This window comes from Ptychodera flava, unplaced genomic scaffold (assembly GCF_041260155.1).
Source record: "Ptychodera flava strain L36383 unplaced genomic scaffold, AS_Pfla_20210202 Scaffold_57__1_contigs__length_852473_pilon, whole genome shotgun sequence".
In the NCBI taxonomy this organism is placed as follows: domain Eukaryota; kingdom Metazoa; phylum Hemichordata; class Enteropneusta; family Ptychoderidae; genus Ptychodera; species Ptychodera flava.
In genome coordinates, this window is record NW_027248379.1 from 517,935 (window position 1) to 539,901 (window position 21,967).

At 38.6% G+C, this 21,967-nt stretch overlaps 1 protein-coding gene across 1 annotated transcript; it reads left to right on the forward strand.

Annotated features, from left to right (window-relative positions):
- Nucleotides 1-9,510: 9,510 nt before the first annotated feature.
- On the forward strand, nt 9,511-21,739 carry LOC139128511 (aqualysin-1-like). Its single transcript, XM_070694277.1, has 6 exons — nt 9,511-9,721; nt 15,891-15,964; nt 19,669-19,808; nt 20,288-20,414; nt 21,240-21,354; nt 21,600-21,739. Exons 1-6 carry the CDS (start codon nt 9,511-9,513, stop codon nt 21,737-21,739), a joined length of 807 nt encoding a protein of 268 aa, XP_070550378.1.
- Nucleotides 21,740-21,967: the final 228 nt, after the last annotated feature.

Genomic DNA, 21,967 nt, shown 5'->3' on the forward strand with positions numbered 1-21,967 from the left:
AATGTTGAAGTAATATTTCTAATGATATGGCCACTTTGTAAATAGTCACACAGAACAAACAGCAGTGTTCAAACATGGCCATGAGGTAACAAATTTAAATACACACACACATTTATATAAATTGTAGCAACAATGTATAACAAATTTTTTTGAGTAGCCAGGTTGGAGGGAATATATGATTGCTTGTCATGGATAATTATTGAAAGTAAAACCAGTACCGTGAAAGTGGTTGGGTATTTCACTGGCTACCAGATGTGATCTGCACAGTTGCGTAGTACCACTACTAATACTTTGCCATGGAATTACTGCATCCATAACAAAGTATCAGAAATAATTTGGAGTAAGTCATCAAAATATCAATATTGAGTTAAAAAAGGACGGAAACACGCAAACAATTATTCTGTTGATAGTTGTAGGTACATAAAATACATCATCATCTTTGTTTAACTTAGAAACCACTCTGGAGACTTCAAAGTAGATGTCTACTTACCTTGGACTGACTGAAGACTGATGCAAAATCAGATAGTTCTTCCACTGTAAAGACGTGTTTTCTTCATTGATGAAGCTATTGATGTAAAGACCAGGACTCAGGCAGTGACTTGGTATGGTGGGCCACAACCATGAAACAAAACCTGATATATTGCAGGGTTTGATATCTGTAAAAATACGATTTAATCCAGTGATTATCATTTGCCAATGAAGGTGTTACTATCAATACTGATTTAATAGATGAATGATGTACAGCATACTGGGTTTCATGGAAAAATGCTGAAAGTGTCCAGTACTGATTAGATGAATGATGTACAGCATACTGGGTTTGATGGAGAAATACTGAAAGTAGCCAGTACTGATTAGATGAATGATGTACAGCATACTGGGTTTGATGGAGAAATGCTGAAAGTAGCCAGTACTGATTAGATGAATGATGTACAGCATACTGGGTTTCATGGAGAAATGCTGAAAGTAGCCAGTACTGATTAGATGAATGATGTACAGCATACTGGGTTTGATGGAGAAATGCTGAAAGTAGCCAGTACTGATTAGATGAATGATGTACAGCATACTGGGTTTGATGGAGAAATGCTGAAAGTAGCCAGTACTGATTAGATGAATGATGTACAGCATACTGGGTTTGATGGAGAAATGCTGAAAGTAGCCAGTACTGATTAGATGAATGATGTACAGCATACTGGGTTTCATGGAGAAATGCTGAAAGTAGCCAGTACTTATTAGATGAATGATGTACAGCATACTGGGTTTCATGGAGAAATGCTAAAAGTAGCCTGTACTGATTAGATGAATGATGTACAGCATACTGGGTTTGATGGAGAAATGCTGAAAGTAGCCAGTACTGATTAGATCAATGATGTACAGCATACTGGGTTTCATGGAGAAATGCTGAAAGTAGCCAGTACTGAGTAGAGGAATGATGTACAGCATACTGGGTTTGATGGAGAAATGCTGAAAGTAGCCAGTACTGATTAGAGGAATGATGTACAGCATACTGGGTTTGATGGAGAAATGCTGAAAGTAGCCAGTACTGATTAGATGAATGATGTACAGCATACTGGGTTTCATGGAGAAATGCTGAAAGTAGCCAGTACTGATTAGATGAATGATGTACAGCATACTGGGTTTGATGGAGAAATGCTGAAAGTAATCAGTACTGATTAGATGAATGATCTACAGCATACTGGGTTTGATGGAGAAATGCTGAAAGTAGTCAGTTGAATGTTCAAACATTGAAAAAGTAGATTGGTGTTTATCTGCATCAACAAAGCTGAAAGAAACTGCTTCTGCAGTTGTGGTTTGAAGATTTGTCACCAAGTTGGGGAAACAAACTGTCTGACATCAGCTTCATCACTATCTTCAACTTTCTGACCATCAACTTGAAAAATTGTATTCATCATCATCATAGCATAATGATGTACTGTTAAAGGTTTTCCTTTTCTACTTCTTTCTTTGTGAGAGTCATGATTGGATTAATACCAATGTATTTCCAAAGCAGAGAGAATAGTACACCACTGACAAAACAACAGGTTACCTACAGGATCAAATATATTTGCTTGAATCCAAGTGTTCTCATTTCTGACGTTTCTCCACTGCTTGATTTCTCTCAAGCACAGAAAATTGAGACTTTGCTTAAAGTCATGTGATTTTGGTGACTTCGTTCTAGTTTTCACACATGTATACCTTTTGTGAAAAAATAATATTTGTGGGGGAAAAACTTTACAATTCCTACAAGTAAACCTATCTAAAGACATTTTAAAATGGCCATTATTATATCTCCGCCTCAATTTGATTTATATATAAATTATTTGTACCGTATATCTTTCATAAAACAATAAAGTCATAATTAAAAAGTACATTTTCTAGGAAAGTGCTTGTCAGCTGATGGGAACTGGGGGTTAACAGCAAAAAAACCAGAGGTCATCTCAGCACAAATATTTACCTAAAATCCTGGCTGTCAATGATGCTGGTTGCACTAGCAAGTCAGTATTGAACAATGCAGTATCACAATGAAAAGTCTGTCTGATAGAAAATAATATATATTATAGCCCAAACATGGGACTATGCTGCCCGAGGGTAGGTGACCATTTGCCTGACGTAAGGAGGGCAAATGGTCTCCTGCCCTGAGGGTACATAGTCCCTTGTTTGGGCTATAATATTTTTATTACATGCCTCTCTTACTCAGTTTGCACCAAAAATATTTACATTTATTGGCAAATTATAGTCAAATGCTTTATTTTCATTTTAGACGAAAAACGGTTAAAAATAGAACAATTTTCATCATCGAATGGCGCATTGATATATTTAAACTACTGTTATGCGGTTTATCAATATTTTTATGCGAAATTTTCCAAAAACCGGATTTTCTGTGCAAAACATGCAATTTCAGGACTTTATGTCCAAAAGTTTTCAAATTGAAAATAGTTCCGGTTCACTTTCACTCCAGTGATGACTATGCGGCCTGCGACGTCATCGGCGAGTTACCATTGAATCCTATGGAGCGCGCGACGTTCGATATACGAGGCATGTAATAATGTCCTTTGAATTTTGAAAGGTATCGTGTTCTGGCGCTGGTAAACACACAACAGGAAAAGATAATTTGAATACTTTGATCTTTAAAATATAATTAATTTATATAACTATCAACACTTCTCCCTAAAATAGTTTTACAATCATGATACATCCACTAGATCTCCCCTAAAATAGTTTTACAATCATGATACATCCACTAGAGAGGTTAAAGTTCAAAGGTCACTGCCATGAATGTGGGAATTCCACAACCTTTAAAACTGTACATTTTATTTGTTCAAACCAGTCATCAATTTTAGCAAAATAAAACAGTCAAATGATGGATAAGCTATTTATTAGCTTCTTCTCAAGTCAAAGTACAACTTGACAGAAAATTTGGTCACAGACAATCAAATAGGCTGATGTATATGATTATTGTGATCACAATCATGAGTGCCTTGCTGACAACATGTACTTCAATGTGAATTCACATTGTTCAAGCTGCAACATTGTTTCATATTTCCTTCATTTTCTTCATTCTATATTGTTGCAATTATTCACAATTTCTACTAGGGTGACCCATATGTTTGTTGTTAAACTTACATCATGTGAATCCTTTATTCAACATACAGAGTTCCTCTAGATTTCCTATTTCTGTCTTGGTTGTGTTTCTTCAGCTGAGATGAACACAGTGCTGTCTGAATTTCTTCCACTTAATGAGATCAGTCAGGTGGTCTTGTTTGTTTTCACATAAGAAACTCCTAAAATTCCCAGCAACACGTCAAGACTTCTCATCTTCTTTCCTAAAATGCAAAAGGTAGATACAAAGCTAAGAATATCATTGACAGATATTTATAACAGAGTCAGACAAAACATGGCACATTTCTACAGCTCATTCTGAGTTCCTACAAAACATTTATTAGCAAGACTGAAGTAAAGGTACAGGTAGTAAAATACATAGCTGATGGGCCTTGGCAGTCATTAGGATTAGGGCTGGCAGTAAATTACATGGATAGATCAAAGGCCTAGTTTGATTCAATTGAAAATTATAATCTGGTTTGAAAAACAAGGAAATGCATGCTTAGCCAGATATTGATTTCAGGGCAAACTGACTAATTGATAAGCTATCAGTGTGTCCTCTAAACCAATATGACACAAACAAATTCAGCGTTTCCGTTACAATTTCAAAACTTGCGTACGATTTACGCAACTGAGTTTTTATTTGCGTAAAATGTATTCAAAATGCGTACGGTGGGAATCAGTATCTGAAGTGAGCTGGGCAGTCTTTTCTGTAGAACTTGTGGGTTTCCTGTAATGCGCATGCTCTATTAAGAAAAAAACAACAACCTGGGGGGCTTAAAGGTTTAGCTGAGCATTTGCCATGCCGTGATGCATGTCCCGTATATGATCGTTAAGCAGCCCAATGAGTTCATGTTCAAAGAAAATACCTTCTGACTACGAAATTAGTGTTTTTAAAGGGCCAACAAAAAGCAAATACTAGTCAAAGTCCAGCGGAACCTCTCAAGAACGCAACCCGACAGATTCTAAATGGTCACCCGTAAACACTTTCCAAAAAAAACATGCGACGTAATGACCATTAACTGTATTGTGTTACCAACAACGTAGACTCGATCGATTCTCGAATATTTTGCATCTGTAGGCCTAGTGTCATTGTCTGTACAGAACTGATTGACATGACGTTTTTTGATGATGAAATACAATGTTGCATAAAGTGTTGCGGTCTGCTAAAGTAAAAAATGTTGCAATATCATGATAAATGTCGCTTGCAAGCAGGTGCATATGTTCTATTTTTGTCCTGCATTGAACCACGTTCAGGCAATGTAGTGCGGGCCAAGTACGTCGTGTCATTGGGCGGCATTTCTCAATGCGTATTTGTTTACGCAGTCATGATTTTTTTTGCGTATTTCCGAACAATTTTGCGTAAAATACGCAGGATTTTGCGTTAACGAAAACACAAACAAATTGATGGTGATGGAATCAAATGTTTTACATGTAAAGATATTGGGCTGATGTGAAATGATGCAAAATTTCTAGAAATACATATTTGTTAGAGGACACACTGTAAGCTATCCTTTCTTGAAATAAAAATATCAGACAGGTTAATTGTAACAACTTGTTGAACTCTGAACTAAAATGAAGGGCATATTCAGATTTCGCAGTGATCCAACTTGGAATATTCTGACTTGATACAATTCTAAAAGGTCAGATTCTTTACAACACAGCATTTATCCATTGGTGAAATAATTTTGTTCTGAGTTTTGTAACTGAATATTACAACAAATGTCCACACAACTGAAATATTATAACAAGCAATTTATATTCTCCAGAGATACTTTCACAGAGTGTAGCTGTACCTGTATTGTTGTTTCACAGAAACAAGAGTGGACAAGTCCTCTGTATGCCTTTGGTGAGTGTAGTCAACAGCGCCCTCTAACACCAATGTGCACTTTAGTTTACTGCTGCAGTGCTACCATTTTGATGAAATAAAAAGCAGAAAATTGTAAATACACAACTTTACTCAGTATACAAAACAAAATGATTCAAAGCAGATAACTATGAAATACCAGGGATTAAGATCTGATTAACCTAGTCCCTTTCTGTTTTTATCTGGATAAATAACCAACCTACTATGTTGTACTCGGTCGCGCACAGAATCGTAACATCTAAGTCTGTTACTGTGACTGCAACTCTTTTGGGTTGGAAGCGGTGGCCGACTGGTTTTGTGTGAGGCTTAGCAGCTAGGTGATGTTGCCATGAGTGTGTGGGGGTTCGAATCCCGTTTGGGTTATTGTAAAAATTTTTATTTGTAGAAATGTTGTAAATACAGCAGATAAAAAGATGTCATGACTGACATCATCAGAACAAATCTCACCATGGATAAAACTGATTTCAGCAGAAAGCTATGGCTGCTAAAGTTGTGGTAGAGTCCTTTCACTTGAGTTCACCATTTCACTGTCTGATACACTCACCTTGTTTGTACAGACACATGAAGTACTTGGATAACACAAACAACAGAGGTGTTCACTCAATTAATTACATCACAACATTACAACACTTACCACATTCTGTGTCATCTTGAAGACTGGTAGATATTTGACATTTTCATACCATGTTTATGATTTCTGTCAATATTTCCCATTCACTGGTTTCTTCCTATACTCACATGTCAACACAATTTTCATTGTTTCCAACAATTCTTGCAATAGCTGATCCCCTGTGAATAGGAACAGAATAAACTGAGTCATCACAGTATAACAACAGAAATAACAGAACAGTAGAAATATTAAGTTATATACCCAGTCATTATTATAAATAAAAAGTCATTCACTGCACAGAGTTGAATCACAATGTAAATATCAGTCCTCTGAATACTGTTCAGACGTTATCCCTGATAGAGGGCGCTATTTGGTGAACATGATGTCATGCTACCATTTCACTCAGAGACACCCACTCTAACATCTATCCCTACATTACAGAATTTTCTATCCTGGGAGGGAGACACCCACTCTAACATCTATCCCTACATTACAGAATTTTCTATCCTGGGAGGGAGACACCCACTCTAACATCTATCCCAGCTACATTACAGAATTTTCTATCCTGGGAGGAAGACACCCACTCTAACATCTATCCCTACATTACAGAATTTTCTATCCTGGGAGGGAGACACCCACTCTAACATCTATCCCTACATTACACAATTTTCTATCCTGGGAGGGAGACACCCACTCTAACATCTATCCCTACATTACAGAATTTTCTATCCTGGGAGGGAGACACCCACTCTAACATCTATCCCTACATTACAGAATTTTCTATCCTGGGAGGGAGACACCCACTCTAACATCTATCCCTACATTACAGAATTTTCTATCCTGGGAGGGAGACACCCACTCTAACATCTATCCCTACATTACAGAATTTTCTATCCTTGGAGGGAGACACCCACTCTAACATCTATCCCTACATTACAGAATTTTCTATCCTGGGAGGGAGACACCCACTCTAACATCTATCCCTACATTACAGAATTTTCTATCCTGGCAGGGAGACACCCACTCTAACATCTATCCCTACTTTACTATCAGCAACGTTAATGCTAAACTATTTACAATTTCTTCAAATGACTGGCTGTTTTTGGCCAGTCATTCCGCCATGGCTGGCAGGACGGGGACTCGCTCTCTCTCTAATGGTACAAGCTTGTGAACACCAAATGCACAAATTATTTGTGATAGTATACTGCCCCTTACTACACTCTCCGATAATTCTTGTTGTGTACTGAACAAATAAACAAATCATCAAGGCCGTTTTCACTGTGACGGTGTCTCCTGAAGGTGGCTGTGTATGCACTGATATTACTTGACCTCTGTTCTGTTTGACCTCAGCTGTCAGCTGATATCTTACATTGCCACTTAGCTGCAGTACAGTAGATTGAGGTTTTGCCAGGGTATTTGGGTCTGGTTTTGCCGTCCGACCTAAATACCCAGGCAAAACCTCGAGCCACTTAGCTCTGCATGGCAGGGCTGTGTGTTACCGGCGTTACATGGCCTCCCACCATATAGGCCGTATAACGCCGGTAACACACAGCCCTGCCTGCAGAGCTACGAGCCACTGTACTACGTACTGCACCATAGTCTGGCAGAGACCCTGCGATTCGCGTTCTTCCCTGTTGGAACACGCGCGCGCCCTTCAGAGACGCGACGCGGATCCCAGGGTCTGGACGTTCTTGCAAGCGACCGGTCGGATTTCTGCCTGATCCGGGTACTTTATAGAACTCCACACATCCGTTAACCAAAAACAAATGACAAGTACCATAGCCAAATAAAATTAAAAATGGAAAGTAAGACTATAACTATCTAGTATGCATTTGTACCAATGCTAGAAGTTTGATAATTTTCCTTCGATAGATTGGCGAAATCAGTGTGCAGAAACTAAAGACGACTAGGAGTTCTTAGATAGTGTACAGGATTGCTTTTTCACACAACACGTACTACAGCCGACTAGAGGAGATTCCATCTTGGACTTGGTGTTCACTTCAGAGCCACAGATGACAGATGATATTGAAGTCAGGGAACTCTTGGGAACAGTGACCACTTAACTCTGGTATGGAACACAGTGGTAAACATACCTGTACAGCCTAAAAAGATTGTGCATTGAACTACAGTAGAGCAGATTACAAAGGAATGAAAGACTATTTAAAACACATGAGCTGGGACAAAACTTTTAGAGGAAAAGATGTAGAAGCATGTCTGAATATATTAAACAGTATTATACAAGAGACCGTGTTAAAGTTTACACCCCTGCACAATAGGAAGACACGAAAAAATCCAGTGTGGATCAACAAGAAAGTGCTAAGATGTATTAGGAGGAAATACAATGCTTGGAAGAAATATACTCAATCAAGAGACTACAATGACTTTCTAAGTTACAAACGGGCACAGAGTGAATCAAGTCGATTAGTACGTTCAGCGAAGCGGCTTTTTGAAAAGAAACTCTGTGAGAATATTAAAACAGACCCTAAGAGCTACTATGCATATATAAGACAGATGCAGAAAACTAGAGATACAGTTGGTCCATTGAAGAATGATAGTGGTGAAGTATAGTCTCGGATATAGACATGGCTGAGTTATTAAATAGTTTTTTCACATCAGTTTTCACCAAGGAAGACCTATCCAATATACCAAAACCTGATAATTTGATCAGCGACACTGGAAATTTATTATCGGACATCAAAATAACTCAGGAGGATATATTGAAGCTACTGAAAAAACTAGATCCCATTAAAACACCAGGTCCAGATAACATCCATCCAAAAGTATTAAGAGAACTGTCTGAGGAGCTGGCGGTGCCTATTACATATATCTTCAATGCAACACTACAGCAAGGAGTGGTTCCAGAAGTATGGAGAAAAGCTAACGTCACACCTATATATAAAAAAGGACCAAAATGTAAAACTGGAAACTACAGGCCAGTTAGCTTAACCTCGATTCTGTGCAAACTACTGGAAACCCTTGTTAGAAATGCCATCGTAGATCATTTGGAGATACATCAGTTAATAAAGGATAGTCAGCATGGCTTTAGGAAAGGATTATCATGTGTTACAAATCTACTTGTGTTTTTCGATTATGTTACCAAATCCATGGACGAAGGGGATCCAATCGATATTGCCTACTTGGACTTTAGCAAGGCATTTGATAAAGTTCCGCATACCAGGCTGATAGCCAAACTTGAAGCACATGGCATTGTTGGTAAAGTAAAGACATGGATACAAAAGTGGTTGAACGGTAGATTACAGAGAACAGTATTAATTGGTTCATCATCAAATGGTCATCCGTCACTAGTGGTGTCCCACAGGGATCTGTGCTTGGACCAGTCTTATTTTTGATTTATATAAATGACATCGATGATGTAGTGAAGTCTCATATTCTTAAGTTTGCAGATGACACTAAACTTGGCAGAATTGTGAAATCAATGGAGGACCGGGATAAATTCCAGGAGGATCTTAATAACCTTGAAGTTTGGTCAAAGGACTGGCAGATGTCTTTCAATGTGGATAAGTGCAAGGTCATGCATGTGGGATCAACCAATCCGCAATATAATTATACCATGAACAACATAGCTCTTACTCCAGTTGAGGAAGAAAAAGACTTGGGTGTACTAATCCATAATTCCATGAAGACAAGTAAACATTGTGCAGAAGCAGTAAAGAAGGCGAAAAGAGCTCTTGGCTTTATCAAAAGGAATATAAAGTACAAAACAAATTCAATATTATACGGTTATACAAGTCACTGGTTAGACCCCACATTGAATATATGCAGTACAGTTTTGGAACCCACATTATATTAAGGATATCACATTAGTTGAAAAGGTACAGAGACGAGCAACAAATTAATACCGGAACTTTGCCATCTTAGCTATGAAGAAAGGCTGAAAGAATTGAAATTGACAACTTTGGAGGAAAGAAGAATGAGAGGAGACCTGATTCAAGTTTTCAGGATTATCAAAGGAATTGACAGAGTTTCACCATACAATTTATTCACATTTAGTCAGCATCACAGGACAAGAGGACACACACTTAAACTTGCCAAATCAAGAGTTAGACTGGACTGCAGGAAATACTTTTTCACTCAGCGGATTGTCTCTGCATGGAACAAATTACCAGCATATATTATTGAAGCTGAAACAGTACTGGACTTCAAAATAAGACTTGACAGTTACCATGGACATTGAGGGATTATATAAGCCAAGAGGCTTCCTTCCCTGTCTGGCCATGATTTATGAATCATGGCAATCAAGGTAAATCAAGGTAAATCAAGTGTGGTATAACGAGTATATAGGTCTACCAGCTACTAGTATATATTCTCTCTGCCCAGTTAGATAGGTGTTTCTTTTGACGTCACTACCCTTATGAATATCATAACTTGCAAGAACTGACAGTCGCTGTGTCTGGCAGGGCTTGCTCACAGCTGCACAGCCTTCGAATGCAGGCCCATCGCAGCGCCCACAAAACAAGGCACAGCGACTGTGGAGAGTCTAACTGCACCACTGTGCAGAGTATACGCTGCATTGTGTCGATAAAAGTACACGCATTGTACTAACCTTTAACGGAACACTTCTAACGAGTCTGCTACAAGTTCCGTATGAAACTAAGTGTTGGTCTTCAACTGCAACCACCAATAAAAACTGGTGATCGGCGAGAATATCGATGCGGCGTGGACACACATGGAGGTCGCCATCTTGGTATGTCTTGTTTACGCCCGAAGTGTTCCGAATGACTTCGGTTCTGGATTCGGAAATTACAAGCGTTTCACTCACCATGTTTCCTGTGAATTGAAAACTTGTCACTGTCCTTCGAATTCTTCAACACCTAACAATCCTGTCTTATATTGACCACTTTAAAACTCCATCGACATTCCCGCCAGTTACAGAACCTTGCTTGCAGTACGTCCGTGATAGTCATGTTCTCGGTGCAACCTTATTAAAACCACTTGAAAGTTTGACTTTGTAAAGTATAGCTCGACACATTCTGTCGCCTCATAACAAATAAGCAAATTTAAAGACTTAGAACAAGATAGCTTTCTCTTCCCTCCAAATTTGACTTCGATGATGACATTGCTGTAACGCGTATAGGCATTGCATTAAACAGAGTGTTTTATTTACGATGAGATGAAAATGTTTGTACGCCCGTGTTACTAGCGACAAAGAAAATTTTACCACTGAATCGATAAAAAAGATGATACGATGGTAACTAGTTCAGGTAAATCATTGAAATCAACAATCAGCAATCCGAACAGATACTAGGTAACTTTAAAATATTGCCAATCCGAGAAAAATCAAAATAGTGACTACTCTGACATTTGGAGTCTATGTTGTTTCTAGATTTGCGTCACAAATCAATTTGCGGCAACATTGATCTCAACTTCTCATAAACGTCGTTTATAATATAAGACTAATTAATTTCCTTTTTGAATCTGAAATAAGTAATTTTGTCACATTTGGTGTAAAGCGGAACAAAAAATCAGTGATTGCTCCGGCGCGTCGTGAAAGTTCAATGTAAAACGAAAGTATCGTAAATTTTATGACTCTCGAGGGCGCCCTACTACACTCCCTCTTCGATAATATCTGTGACAGGAAACTTGGCCAAAACTTAATTTAAGTGATGGGAAATGCCATATTTGTGGCCAAGAATAAACACTTGAACACATCTTATTTGAGTGTAAATATGTTAAAGAAATCTGGCAGAAATGTATTTCTTTCTTTGTCAGAAAACACAACTTTGATAATAATATCAATATCAAAAGATTAGCAATTGCAGGAATCGAAAATGATAATAATGCAACATCTGACATTATTTACTGTATTACTTCCTTTGTAATATATACAGTTTGGAATATTCGAAATTCGGTTACTCTTGATGGGATTATTTTTTCCCTTCAATCCTATGTCATGCAATTGACATTTTATCTCTCCTCATGGATGAATACATTGTATTTCACTTTTAAGATGATGAACAAAACTGAGGATTTTTTCACAAAGTTTTCAAGCCTTGTAAGACTTGAAGAAGAAGAATGCATCCTGAATGCATTCATATGATGATCTTTGTAATCAAACAGCTAATTATTTGTTTTTTCAGACAAGACGCATTGTAATTTTAATGCATTCACAGTTATGTAGATTGTTTTATTTGTGACTATGCTGAAATAAATTTATCATTTTCAAAAAAAATATCTGTGACCCATTTTTTTCCTTTCTTCCCCCCCACCCCCCCTCCGACAAGTTGCATTGTAATTTTAACGCATTCACAGGTATGTAGAGATGTGTTATTGCGAATTTGTTGAAATAAATTTATCTTTTAAAAAAATATGTGTGACCTGACCTATCTGTTTTTGTTAATCTGAACACACCCTGGGCAAAACGGGTTTTGAAGCGTTCAGTACAGCCAACATCTGTGGTCTATTCCACTCTGCGTCTATGCGCCCCACAGACCAGTGTACATAGAAGAAGAGGCATATATACATGGGTCTACTAGGCGCATAGACGCAGAGCGGAATAGACCACAGGTGACTGTGGTACAGCGCCCAAGTCGGACAGCGCTTTTTTCTGGTTGCTAGCGACGACAGCTAACATTGTATCAATTTCATTTCAATAAAATATCGAACGAAATCTGCTCGCGTGCGTATGTTCATGTCACGTCATGAATTTTTCCATACGAACCCGTACATATTGACTTAGGGACTGGACAGAAATAACAGGGGAGTGCTTTTCGAAACACCGCGGCATCAAAAATGGTGACCTTCCAAAAGTTCTTGCACAAAAATTAGTGACCCTCCCCCTTATCCGTGCATGAAAATAAGTTACCCTTCCCTGTTACTCCCCTAACAAACAAACCCGCAACGTGTTAAAGTCCCCCCTTCTGACCAGCTATACTTTTGAAGTCCCCCCTCCCAAAAGGAAGGCAAAACGTGGCCGATAGAATGCTTTTGTCTGAAAAATATCAAATCATATGTGTATGGTAATTCATGTCAATGTATTTTGCTTGAACTGCAGATAAAATGTGCATGCGCGTACAAAAATGTAATTTTTAGATTTCATTGATAATGTTGATTCACTATACATGGTAGTCTATGAGAAAACTATGAACATGTATTTTCCAATATAAAACCAGCAACATCTGTTTATCTGTAGACGTTTAATGACTGACATAAATGTACTTGATTAGCATGGGTTGTTTACAAGTGCATATGTGAAATTGCGCAGTCTATGAGGAAACTATGAATAATTTTTTTAAGTACAAAACTAGCTAAATCTGTGTTATTATGTATGCTTGATTATTGATATTAATGTACCTGATTACATGAGGATGGTTACATGTGCATTTGTGTACAAGAAATTTGATTTTGGAATTTCGCCTAAAATGTGGGGCGACTTGCAGCAATTTGGAAGCTGTTATCCAATTGGTTGGTAGAATCTTACCATTACAATTGAATAATACAAATAAACTCCCTAAGTTGCTGTGAATAATGACAATCGACCAATCAGATATAACCTTGCAAACACGCTGCACGTCAGCCGTAAAATGTTGATCCACTATACGTTGTAATCTATAAGGAAACTATAAATATTTTTTTAAATACAAAACTCGGTAAATTTGTATAATTATGTAATATTTTGCAGCTTTTAGTGGCACCGATCAACCTATTTCTAATCAGATTACGTGGTGCGATTTCTCTGATAAAAGTTCAATACATTGCGCAAGAAATAGCTCCATTGAGCCGGCTTCAGTTTTTTATTATTTATTTATTTATTTATTTATTTATTTATTTATTTATTTATTTTTTAAATCCATGATTTACATGTATACTACGTGTAACGAACCACCGAGTATAAGTAAGGATGTCAGTCGCCTGCTATTTTAAACAAGTCTACTTTTATGTGAAGGTGTTGTGTCTGTAAAGTTGAACTGCATGAATTTATTTTTGTCAAATTCTCAAGCCGACTCTAATATGCAGGTTAAGGTTGAGTCCGTGCGTCGCGAGCTGATGTCGGTTAAACACCATAGCCACGCAAAATCACGTAAACTCTCGCGTAATATGGTAAATGTTCAATATGTTAACGATAGGGATGGGTATTTTGTCAGTAAATTAAAATAAATTATCGAGCGCCAAGAAAACATCACGAGGGTTGGAAAAGGGGACGATTGCAGGTCCTCTACACTGGATTTCACAGAATTTCTCGGTGGAATTTCAAATTTGTCATTTAATCTGTTTACTGATCCCTGATTATGACTGCCAAACGAAGAAAGAAACGTCTGTATACGCAATGAACGATCTGGAAACCAGAAGAAAGATTTTATGCTTATTTGCTTCTTTTTACGAGCAACCTTACGAGAAAGATGCTACAGGGCGCTTGACCTTTCGAAGAAGCTCACAGACATTTGTACATTGAAACACATGTAATTTTTTTCAACATTAACGTACCGTATAATCTGTACAAATTAAGGAATAGTTATTATCAAACTTTTAACTATGTTCGGCCTCATGTATTTACAGAGGTAAAGTTAATTTCGGTTACCCAGACTGCTCTGCGGCCGCCCGCCGAAAGATAGCCCCGCAGAGCAGTCTGGGTAAGCGATACTAAGGTAAAATACGCTCACGTACTTTTTCTGACAAAATGGCGTAAAATCGAGGAGCTTGGTAATATTACGTATGTTGTTGCAACTCAATTGTGTAGTTCATTTAATTGGAGTCGTTCTTGAACTCATAGTGATCCATTCCTACACCTCACACCAAATAAGTTTTCTAAACAGAGGCGTCAACCTTCCTTCTTTACGGATTATTTAGTGAACATCTTACGATAGACAGTATTTTCGGCTTATCAGTACCATATCCAAATGTTTTGCAATTTAGCACGTTGTTACATTAAGTCCAGACGAAATTCATCATGTTGACAACTTTTCTGTGTATGCACGGGACACGTCAACAAATCTTCGAAACATGTCACTGTTCACAAGGATATTTGTGGATTGCATCAGCCTCCCAATTAACAAATATGCCGTAAATTTTGATTAAATGGCTCCGCCTTTATTTAACGGAAGAAAAAATATAATTGGATATGGAATTGTATGACGTCAGGAAAGAAGGCCTACGTCGATATCAAGTGACTTACATTGTGACGTTCCTTGGGGTTTTGTGGTTCTGCTGGGCTTTTACGAAGTCGACCCCCGAGCAAAAGAATAAAACTTCCTGCTGAAATGAAAACAAGTGTTCGCAAGCCCACCGAGACCCTAGTTTCGAACACGTTTAAGTGGCTAACGGCACTTTTCAGAACGTAGATTAAAGTGAGTTCTGTAAGCTGACCTGAGCCAAACTCAGCACGTGACGATGGGAACAGTCTGAGTGCAAAACGGCTGGGCACCCTTTGTCGTGATCACGCTCTGGTTATCTTCAGACGCAAGACATATTTCACTGCGCGTGCGTGCAGATTGAGCTACCGGACGGGTTGATTGATGGAATCCACCAAAGATAAATGCCGACCCTATCCTTCGAAAGGGTACATCCGTAGCCATCACAACTTTTCGGACTGTACTTGTCAACGATCCAGTTAAGCTGACATGAGTGTGTGCTCCGCGTGAATTCACGTTTCCTTTGTATTGCTTTGCAGAGTGCATAATCCTCACTGACGGACCAAAACGAAGACGAGTTCGAAGCTACAGTCTGGTGATCCGATTCCAAAACTAAGCATGGGCAATCCGCAACAGCGTCTCGTGTCATTGACGGGCGAGAACTATTTTGCTTTCTCTTGCAGAACGAAAATGCGTTGCTTTGCCTTTGCTGTGCTTATCTTTACTGCAGCAGCAGTGCTCCAGGTTCCTTACAAGAGTCATGAAGGTGATGCCATCGGAAACAAATACCTCATCCAACTGAAGGTAATTATTTTACGTATAGTATACCAGCGGTTTCATGAAACAGATGTATTTGTTATGTCAACAGAAATTTCGTACTTTGCATGCTTTTTTAGGTTTGTTAATATGGCATTGTGATTTTCAATAATTCAAGATATACGGACCTAGACTACAATATGTGCTGTAATAACGACATATTTTGGACATTACTAATGAAGAAGAATCAGAAGAATTCGACATTGCGGTAGACCACGATAGACCGCAATTGGACATTGCGGTAGACTCCGATAGACCGCAATTGGACATTGCGGTCGACCACGATAGACCGCAATTGGACATTGCAGTAGACCATGATAGACCGCAATTCCACATTGCGGTAGACCACGATAGACCGCAATTGGACATTGCGGTAGACTCCGATGGACCGCAATTGGACATTGCGGTCGACCACGATAGACCGCAATTGGACATTGCAGTAGACCACCATAGACCGCAATTCCACATTGCGGTAGACCACGATAGACCGCAATTGGACATTGCGGTAGACCACAATAGACCGCAATTCCACATTGCAGTAGACCACGATAGAGCGCAATTGGACATTGCAGTAGACCACCATAGACCGCAATTCCATATTGCAATAGACCACAATAGACCGCAATTCCACATTGTAGTAGACCACAATAGACTGCAATTGGACATTGCTGTAGACCACAATGGACCGCAATTGGACATTGCGGTAGACCATGATAGACCACAATTGGACATTGCAGTAGACCATGATAGACCACAATTCCACATTGCGGTAGACCACGATAGACCGCAATTCGACATTGCGGTAGACCACGATAGAATTCCACATTGCGATAGACCACGATAGACCGCAATTTCACATTGCAATAGACCACGATAGACCGCAATTCCACATTGTGGTAGACCACAATAGACTGCAATTGGACATTGCGGTAGACCACAATAGACTGCAATTGGACATTGCGGTAGACCATGATAGACCACAATTGGACATTGCAGTAGACCACGATAGACCGCAATTCCACATTGCGGTAGACCATGATAGACCGCAATTCCACATTGCGGTAGACACGATAGAATTCCACATTGCGATAGACAACGATAGACCGCAATTCGACATTGCGGTAGACCATGATAGACCGCAATTGGACATTGCAGTAGACCACGATAGACCGCAATTCGACATTGCGGTAGACCACGATAGACCGCAATGTCTACATAAAGTATATAAAGAAGCAGATATTACACCTACTATGTTGATTTTTTGAAAAAAAGTATTGTTTGAATGAACTCGTCATTCGATACATCGTAAGAGCAAAATCTTATTTCCTACGGCAAGCCTTCGACAAAAATTTTCGTCAAAGATTAATTAATACATTGTATACGGCGTACGTACTTGACAACTTTCTTCTATATTGCACGTTTCTTTCCGGTTGCTCGGTCTATAGGATGGTGTTAACGGCAAGAGGATTGCCAGGGCTCTGCAAGAACATGCTGCTGTTTTACTTCTGTAAGTCTACAAACAAATCAACGCTTTGGCCATCCATACCTTGACTTGACCATTGTAAGTATTAGAACTGTATTGATCACCTTTGGGAGTTGCGATGAACACAGATCAAGGTCGTTAATAAGAAACAAGCAGTCACGAATTATCAGGAAAAGAAATCGCATGCCAGTGTGGATAATATTGTCGGTATAGGGCAGGGCAAACACGTAGTTGCACGGTCACTGAGAACAAAACACAGTAACAGAGATGTGTCCATTATATTTACACATGGAACGTTTTGTAGTGACACACAGTAGAGGCGGTGCACTTTCTAGCGTTGAAAACAAAGTGAAAATCAGAAAATTATTAGTTGCTGAATCTCCTCAAGTTGCGTTGAACTGTAGCTTATCCTATGTTCAACTCAATGTGCAATCACCATTACGGCAGCGTCAAATAATGTAAGCAGTCTAGGATGCCACACCATTGGCCAATCACTCTTTACAACACGGACATCCGCGAGTTACCTGTCTATTAAGGCTGCCTCGGTAAAGTGTGTGACATGCTATTAAAATTTTTCATCGGATGGAGCCTGTGCATGTAGCTTTGGTTATCGAGCCAATATGAATGTCAGGATTTCTTCTCTCAGCTCACCGATGCGTTTGGACGATAACATACTATTTTAACAAAAATCGCCGGGTGAAACTCTTCAAGACTATAAAATAAGCAACACACAAATAGTATATTCTCACCAGTCACATTTTAAGAAGAGTATTTTTCCTTTTCCCCTGCCTTTTCCTGTCATACACGGTTTACCAAAACAACAACCAGCCTCTACCAAACAAATTGAAATAATTTTATTTGTACTATAGGCATTTTGAGGGATTTACGACACACAACAGTGGTGAACAAGGAAAAGCCAATACTAGATTATTGAAACACTAGTGAAGTAACATCCATGATTTAGCTCACAAAATTATATTTGTTGAAGCATTAAAACTACACTGGTTTTCAACTTTCTGTTGCTGGACATGTACTATTTTTTAAACACGTTTGAACTCTGCATTTTTAAATCGACGTTATGCAGGATTTTGGTTGAAATTTTAGCTGGAATGGCTTCCAACTTTGACGGGTTCTCATGAGATTTAAACAAAACTTTCGAGCCCTACAATTTTGCCAATCTGGAGTTTGAACATCATTTGCCCATCAAGACAGAAAATGCAGGATTTGTGATAATGCCAACTGCATTCTTCATGACCACTTTTTAAATTTTGACTCAGGTTCGTAGCTTCGAAGAAATCGACTTCATGATACGTTGATGCCACATGGACCTATACGGTAAGATTTCCATAGCAAAATTTGAATCAATTTTGACACGATACTGAGATGTCTTCTCCTCACTCAGCCCATTTGAACCCTCTGCTATGTTTTAACTGTGTACAATTTGTTCAAATCAAATGGCAATGCGCATCCTTTCAAAGACAGCTTGTTCCCATGTTTATCTGATTAACTGTGCACGATCTCAACTATATTTGCAGCCAGACAATGTCAAAAATTCAGAGAAATATTTCACGTTCTGTACCAAAATATCATCGTCAAAAATTGGATGGTGAAGTAAGGTTGTTTTAATCTGCAAATGTAAGCTCATCTGCATTTCTTTTTAAATTACACACTTGTTTTCCTGAGTAATTTGTAATATTGCAACAAACAGCTATACTGCACCTAACACTTTTGATAAATTTACGAAATATATGAAAATCCATTGTCCCAAATTAATTCCAATCGTGTTAATGGTTACTGGTAGGGACGAATCGAATGATTTGATGTTTGGGCGAGGTAGTCGGGATGACAATGAGTATAAGTTTTGTTTTCGCGTTCCAAATAGATATTTTTTATTTGCACGCAAAAATAATTGTGCAGGTGGCCAATAATGTTTGTGAATACTTTTATTTCAAAACTCAGCATGTTATGACTGCAATAATTTTAAGACCTTTTATTGCAAGATTTTGCTTTAACATTTGAACACGCTGTACCATGATCTAAATGTGGTCCTTTTAGGTCAAAAGGTTTTAATTGTGACATGAGTCTCCATGGCGAAACAAATTATTGAAAAGAACGAACGAAAGTGTACGAAAAACAGGAATGGTTTTGACGCACAACAAATATACTCCTACAACTGCCTTACATGTTTTCATGTTTATTGGATTAAAAGGGAGACGATTGCCATGGTCATGGCACTCACTGTGATGGTTCATCGTCCGGTAGTTCCGTTGGTATTGCACCATCTTCATCCCTCTACAGCGTCAGTTTTGAATTGCCAAGGATCAGGTTCAACATCAGACATCACTTGAGGTAGGTATAGATCATGCCATATATGGGCCGAATCTCTCAAGGAACCTGCAAGCAATTTATGTACCATTTGAAAGTAATTCATAAAACTTTATTTTGTACTTTGCACGAATAAATTTAGGAAATACACTGCAATATTTGCAAAATGGCTGAGTTAATAATTGCCGTGATATTATAAATCTTTGTTTCTTTATGTATTATCACATCATCGACAAATGCTCATGGAGAATTAGGATCGACAATCAGATCTGGGAAGGAGTATTAAATAATAAAAATCCTGGAAAAAGCCAAAAAGTGGGGAAAATTGTAAACTTAACAAGTATTGTAAAAACTGTAAAAATTTATCTTGGAATTTTATCTTCTGACTAATCTTCAGAAAATTAGATAGTTCATTACTTAGCTAACATTTGCTGTCGAATCTAACTTTTCGAAATGCTTGTATAGCAAAATTTCTTTCTCTAGAGTCCCTTTATCACTCACAGGCAGTATGAAACACTCAAAACATTCTCTGCAGGTTTGGATGCTATTATCGCTGGTGGCGCTACCCCAAGCATAAGTGTTGTTTCCATGTCTATCGGTGGTGGTGCTAACATCATCTTGGATAACGCTGTAGAGAGAACTAGTAGTGCCGGATACACGTTGTCTTCTCTATACTCTCATTTTACTAAATGAATTACGTTCCACTCCATTCAGCCAGAGGTGGCAGCTTTATTACAGACAAGAAGAGGAAAGTATACAGTACACATTATACCAGGGTGCGGAAGCATATGGCAGGAGCAAATGAAATGAAATCCCCGCGTCACCTGTGCATGCCGTCCAGGAAAAACCAGAGGTGAAAAACCTAAGATAAGGGAAATTCTCTGGAAACCTGTGTCCGAAAACAATGCATAACACAGGACTTCACCACTTTTGTTCATTCCCTCAATACGTAAAACAAAACAGCTCCGTAGCCCCGCCCACGCATTAATTATCAATGCCACGGGTCAAATTCACGTAACACGAAGACATCAATTTCTCTCTATACTATCGAACCGCGAGAATTATATGTCCGTCGCTGCTGGCAACGAGAACCAGAACGCCTTAACATCTCTCCCGCGAAAGTGCTACAAAAGTTACGATTATAACATTTTAGATGACTTTGCGTGCTGACTTCACTTCGTACTGTTCAGAAAATCTACATTTGGCAAACTGGCAAACTGGCATGGCTATTGATATCGGAAAGTTTAGAACCTTAAACATTTATTCCAAACTTAATAACTAGATTAGAATATTTAACAATAATCTTTGTGGACAAGTTATTTTTGTAGCAATATGACTGTAATTAATGCAAACGAGAACCGCATGTTCGTGCCGCGAAACATTTATATTTAGTTAATAACCATAACATGACATTATGCGGTTTTAGATTGTGTTCATTTTGTTCTCCACTCGCAGACAGTCACCGTTGGTGCCACCGACAGCAGTGACAGACGTGCCAGCTTTTCTAACTTTGGAAGCTGTGTCAATATCTTTGCTCCTGGTGATAGCGTCAAAAGTGCTTCACACTCTTGTGAGTTTTGCTACACTACAAAGAGCGGAATCTCCATGGCTTGTCCACACGTCTCTGGTAAGAAGACAAAAGAAAACTTTTAAAGAAAGCATGTTGTTAAGTCACAACTCTGAAAAGTCCGACAGCTTTCTTAGTGCTTGAAGCAAATATGATGGTCGTTGTGCATGTGCTGGGTTGAGTAGCCCTGCGGTGTAATGTTCGTCTGTTACATCCACGGTTACTCTTTCGTGTCACGTCCTACTCAGGTGTTATCGCTGTCCATCTTGGAGCCGAACAGTGTTCAAGCAACAGCAGCTGCCGTAACAAAGTTCTTGGAGATGGTACTTCCAATGTTGTCAGCAACCCTAGTTCCGGTTCTCCCAACCTCCTCCTCTTCTGCGAATAACTTTGTTTGAAAATTGACAACTAATCGGGTAAGATTCACAGGTCTATATTTCATCACCTTGGTGACAATAAATATTATGATATCTGTGATACACAGTGATCAATAGAATAGTTAATAGTACACTATTATCTGCAGCCTTTTGGAACATGCATCATGCACCAACAAATGCGGTGTATCTGTGTAAAATTATGTTCTCAAAATATGCAAGGAGTTTGAACTCCAATCTCT